This window comes from Mytilus californianus, unplaced genomic scaffold (genome assembly GCF_021869535.1).
Source record: "Mytilus californianus isolate M0D057914Y unplaced genomic scaffold, xbMytCali1.0.p SCAF_4, whole genome shotgun sequence".
Taxonomy (NCBI): Eukaryota; Metazoa; Mollusca; class Bivalvia; order Mytilida; family Mytilidae; genus Mytilus; species Mytilus californianus.
This window is the reverse complement of record NW_026262690.1, coordinates 66,188,906-66,195,206: the sequence shown is the minus strand read 5'-3', so window position 1 is coordinate 66,195,206 and position 6,301 is coordinate 66,188,906. Positions and strand designations below refer to the sequence as shown.

General features: G+C 33.7%; 1 protein-coding gene across 1 annotated transcript in view; it reads right to left on the bottom strand.

Moving 5' to 3' along the window:
* Positions 1-2,370: 2,370 nt before the first annotated feature.
* Positions 2,371-6,301, bottom strand: part of LOC127737012 (monocarboxylate transporter 14-like) — a 193,385-nt gene continuing 189,454 nt past the window's right edge. The window contains exon 5 of the mRNA XM_052247565.1: positions 2,371-2,477. Coding sequence (XP_052103525.1) covers positions 2,371-2,477 — 107 coding nt within the window. The remainder of the gene's footprint in view (positions 2,478-6,301) is intronic.

The window sequence follows — 6,301 nt, the reverse complement described above, 5'->3', positions numbered from 1 at the left end:
CATGTTTTAGTTGCGTATAGCAATGAACTTGAAGTTCCAGATGGCACCAAATATGACTTGTTCCTAGTAGACAAGAGTCCAAAAAATTAGGAGACATTTGTTAGCAGTACTTACACATTCTTATGAAAACATAACATTATACATAGTTTTTGTTCAAATAATAAATATAAAGAGTGTTCTTTGAACAAAAAAGAAAACCTTGGTTTCATAGAAACCAGAATATGTTTCTGACACAATCAATGTCTCTTAACAAATCAAAACTTGAAATTCTAAGAGGTGCAAAACTTGCTCCATGACCAATTTTCTCTGATCTAAATTGTCTAAACGAAGATGACATTATTTTTTAAAACTGAAATTAATCGTTCGGTAACGACAACTTTCTTTCATCATATTTTGTACGATGATATATCTGATATACATGTCCCTTACCTCAATATTAGATTTCTCTCTTTTTTACCATAATTTATGCCAATAATTATATCTGAAAACAATGTTATTCAAAGAAAAATTACTCCTTCAACAAGTAAAATAGTGAACTAACCAGTTACATTAGTTTACTAAATATTGCTTCCACAACAAACCTCTCCCTGTTTATAAAAATTATTGCTCTACTGAAGTGGTGATAGAATTGGATGTAGTGTGGTTGACCTTCCAGTCGAAATGCACTAAGAAGACTTCTGGATTGCTGTGTATGTAATGTTGTGTTTGGGGACACTAAACTTGCAGATTTTGATCAGATTTCTAATGATTCAAGATTGTCACTCCGTCAACTTTTTCGATGTTAACATTGCAAACTATGGTAATATTTCCTTGCACACTGTAAACTGTCTATTATTCCACGTTGAAGACTTGTTCTGCTTTTCTAAACGCAGATACGGATGCTGGATCGAAATCCGTACGCATCTCATTGTTTTTCGAATCGATTTCTGTATCAATTTCAATTTGTTTATTTAGTTTCGAAGGATTGAGATCGGTTCTCAAAGGATATATCATTATTAAGGAACTTGCTATCATCATTGTTCCAGCTAGGATGAAGGCAGTATCATATGTTTTCTGGTGTTCATATAAAAGACCTGCAACAATTATTAATAAGACGTATAGTGAAAAATGATTCTACAAATATGTTTTGCAGCTTACTGTCTGTAAATACTGCATTATTTATTTTAGTATAATTGTATAGTATTTCTTTATATAGTGCGACTTAAAGACTCCCTTACAAATTTGATTTGGGCATTCGTCAGAACGTATGGTTTCTTCCAGTTGTATAATTTAGCTTTGAACACTTGTGTGTGTTACTGAACATTTATTTCTCGGTTAATATGTTTTTTATGTTTCAATTATGACTATAATTGCAGTTTCGATTTTTTTCTATGTCTGTCCAAGGTTAGGGGAGGGTTGAACGCTCACAAACATGTTTAACCCCGCCACATTCTTTATATTCCTGTTTTAGTCCGGAGCCTGTAGTACACTAGTTGTCATTGGTTCATGTTTGTCATATTTGTTTTTCGTAAATTGTTTTGTTACAAATAAGGCCGTTAGTTTTCTCGTTTGAATTGTTTCACATTTTTCGTGTCGGGGCCTTTTATAGCATTAAAAAAGAAACTTTGCATTAAGGTATTTAAATGTTTGTTTTTGTTGCACGATCATATTTTAGTTTCTATCAAAGTACTTTTTAATAATAAGGTAGCTTTGGAGATAACCTGCCTACGATATCAGTAAAAGGAGGGGGCATAATTATTACTGGTCTGCGTCCGTATTCCTCTCATCTGTCAATTATCGAGATAAAACAAAACCACGCTTACCTGCAATAGGAGCACCAACTAACTGTCCAATTGATAGACAGAGAAGCACAATTCCATATGCAACACCAAATAATTGTACGTCAAATATGTCAATGACTATAGCTGGTATAAGTGAACCACCACATGCTGCATAACTCATTCCAAATAACGCACTAGAAAAGTAAACACCGTAACGGGAATTAATAGTCAAACATATTGTTGCTATTCCACCTACTGCATATATGTATTGATAAATAGGTCGAAATATTTTTACATGGTTTATATTTGCAAATACACCATGTAGAAGTTTGAAAACAAGAACCATCACGCCGGAAATTGTATATAATACAGCAGCATTTTCCGTAGTAAATCCTAGATGATAAACAGCATAAGCTTGTAGGTGACCTAATATAATAGATGCACCAAATTGATACATAAAACTATTGACCATAAGGACGTAAAATGATAGAGTTTTCATATACAAATGTCTATCGAGGAATCTAACTCTTTCAATACTTTTACTTTCTTCATTCAACGTTTTTGATTTGAGGTTTTTTCTATCAAAGCTCTGTTGTAACTTATTATTTTTTTATTGTTGATGACTTTTCGTCGGGCTGACCTCCTTTGCCATTGGGCGGAGTACTAATCCAAATACACATATATTGAGAGTTATTCCACCAAGAATCAAAAACATACCTCGCCATGTATAATATTCTTTTATCATTTGAATAAATGATGGGAATGCAAAACTACCAATTCCACCACCAGAAGATGCTATCGCCATTGCGAGGTGTCGATGGTTTGTGAAGTATTTTGCCACTGCTACACTTCCTGGCATAAATGCTAGCCCGCATCCTACGCCTGTAAATATACATTGGACTCATTTAAAATGAAATTTATCGTCCAAGAGACCCAGTTACATTTGCATTATGATTTTAGTACATATTTAAACATTTTACCTGATTCAACAAGTACCGTAAACTGTAATATGTGGCAAACATTTCAAACATTAACTTTTTATCATGACAAAAAGATAATTGGAGAAAGTGTTTTGTTTTCGAAATGGTGGAAGGTGAACAATACCGCGTTTTAAACCTCGTCAAGATCCATGATCACATGCTGGTGTGCCGTATGGTGACATTGTTACGTTATGTTACTGCTGCAATAACAGATCACGAGCATTTTGTATTCTTTCTGACAATGTTTTTATTTATAAAACTGGATTTATTTACTTTAGCGATATGTTTTCCGGTCGAACAATCCGTTAGCGCAATATATAAACTTTAAGAGAGTTTATTTTTCGCGATTATGTCATGTCACAATAGTATGTTTGGATATGCCTGCAATGTTTGTAAGCAAAGTTGAAGCAACACGAGATCCAATATCATTGTGAGCGAAGAAACGCTTTATATTCGTTTGATCGTTGCTGCGCAAAAAGGTATCTCTTATTAATAAAAAAATCCTCATTAATAGAGATTGAAAAAAATATTTACACCTACAAAACACTGACACATAATAATTTCATGGGAACGAAATTTAAAAAAAAAACAATACCATGTACTCAAGAATAATAACAAATCTGTTGTGCTGATATGGGTATCAGCGGATATCTCCAAAAGCATTATTTAACAAGATTGTAACACATTATAACATGTTAACAATTGTGAACAGTCAAACTTTTTAGACATCTGATGTATAAAAACGAAAGGTTTTATGTTAGTATAATAAATTATAATATGTGTATACAAATATGACCTTTACTTAAATGTACAGTTGCAAACGACTGAAAAAATGACAGGAATGACAGGAATGACTAGATTTCGATATGAAGATGATTAAAGCTAACTAGCTGTCAATATTGAAAGTGAAACGAGTCTTATCGCATCTGGTACAGTAAAATTGGTACCATTAATGTGATTGTTTGCAGACTGTGAGTTAGAATAGAGACTTAATTCGACAAATCCATGTATTTTGTTTACTTAATTAGGACGGACGAAATGACCGGTCATCATCGTCAATTACCTGATGGTTGGATCAAACTCATTTGAACTGTTATTTAGTAATTTTTTGAATTCGAGATAAATATTGACTCGTGAACACAGTTTTTGTTTTCTTCTTTAAAACCGAGATCTGTTTTGTGTCGAACCCCACGCGTAAATGATTAGACTTTGAAACGCATGAATGAATTAAAAATATTTTGACATGTATATTTTATTTCGATCCAGAGTTTAAAGAAACATGTGGGAAATCCAACGATTTGGCTTGGCCTCATCGTTTCGGTTTTGTACGAAAGTCTTCCTGCCACCATTTACTAGTTCAACATATATGGCATCTTGTATCATATCTTATCAAAGTTTTTAGCTGTTCCATTAATGCTATGAAAACGAATCAAAGATACTTTGGAACACCAGACGTGCGTTTATCTACATTAGACTCAGTGGCGCGCGAAATTAAATAGTTTGAAAGGCCAACTACGAGCATTGAAAATAAAAAAACGAAACAGTGATTATCATGGTTGAATTCATTGTTTTGTACAGTTGTGTTATCTGCCTACACTTTCGGTATCCCTATAATAGAAAAACAAATCTGTTTACCTGAAAGTATGCCGTATGTTAGAATAAGAGCTGTAACGGATGTGACAAAAGCAGATGACATCATGCCGATACCTGCAATCAGACCTCCGGCAATGGCAACCTTTCTTTCATCGAATTTTTCTATCAGATATCCGGATAATGGACCTGTAAGAAAATATATTAACACAACATTCTGTTATGAAAAAAAATACATTTCTAAAGGAATGACCATAGTAAATGATCTAACCAGCTCTAGTGGATGATTATCATCCGCTGGTTTCTGCTTTGCAATCTACAGTATTACAGAAAGGTGACATAATAAATACTTTCGTTTGTTGAATTTGGAGGTTGATTTTTTCAACAAATTGTCGGCATTCCTTTGGGAACGAACTATGCACCTCTCCTTGCCGACCTCTTCTTATTTTCATATGAGTCGGTGTTTGTTCAGACACTTTTCAAAAACAAGAAGATCAAAGGAGCCAGATTATTTAATTTCAAGCAGATATATTGATGATATTCTTTCCATTGACAATCCAAACTTTTCTGATTGGGTTCCATCAATATATCTTCCAGAACTAGAAATAAGACAAACAACACATACGGCTTTCTCTGCCTCATTTTTAGAATTATACCTCCAATTTGACATAAGCGGTCATCTTAGTACCAGAATCTATGACAAAGGAGATGATTTCAATTTTGGAATTTCGCCCACCTTAACAGCAATATACCAACTTCTCCTGCATATGTGATATACATTTCCAAACCCATTAGGTATGCAAGAGCTTGCAACTGCTACTCAGACTTTTTAAAATGTCACCAGTGTCAGGGCAAAAAGTTGATGAACCAGTGCAATGTCAAAGAACGTCTCGTTCCTTCTCTAAAAAACTTCATCAGAAGATACCAAGACTTTTGTTGATAAATATTCCGTATCAACTTAAATAATACATGATGGCCTTGAAGTATTGAGTCTAGGTTCTGACGTTGTTTATCATCTTAGTTACGTGTTATAGTTTTCTTTTTATTTGTCTTTGTATATTTTTGACCTTTACAGTTTAGTCTTTTTTTGGTAATATCCTTTTGGCGTGGATCGGTATTTATACATCCCGCCATTGTGTATTATGCTTTGGTCATTTGTTGTATTCTTGTCTTTCATTTTTGCTTATTTCCTTTGTGTCTATATGCCATTTTGTGTTTCTTTGTTGACATAGTTGATTGTTTTTTTTATGGTGATTAAGATAATAACACAATGTTGACTGCTGTTACCTATTATGTCTGTTTGTTTTGCTCGCACATTGTTTGTCAATAAAATGGAATTTTATACGACTGTCAAACAAGTGAGAGGTTAAGCTAGCTATAAAACCAGGTTTATTCCACCATTTTCTACGTAAGGAAATGCCTTTACACAAAAAATGAAAACAACACGTTATTAATTTAATGCGTCCGAAGCGCTTTTCTGGATTAACCTTCAGCAAGAACGGCGAAAGCCTATTATGTATAAGAACCGAAACTGTTGCAGAGCTATATGACCAATAAGTATCTAAAAAATTAGCCAAATTCATTTAAGGTCAACTTTGCCTGAGGGAGTAATTTTCAAAATGTATAAACGGACAATTTTAGAAAAGTTTGTTAAAAATCATGTCAGTACCGAATTACTGACTACTGAGCTGATGAAACCTTCGGGGACTGATAGTCCACCAGCAGAGTTATCAACCCAGATTTGTAAAAAATTAAAACAACACGTTATTAATATAATGCGTCCGAAGCGCTTTTCTGGATTTACCTTCATCAGGAACTCTCAAAGCCGAATATTTGAAAGCCGAGGATGTATAAGAACCGAAACAGTTGCAGAGCTATATGAACAAAAAGTACCTAAAGAATTAGCCAAATTTATCTAAGGTAAACTTTGCCTGAGGGAGTTGAAACCTTAGTTTCTTTATAATTTTCAAA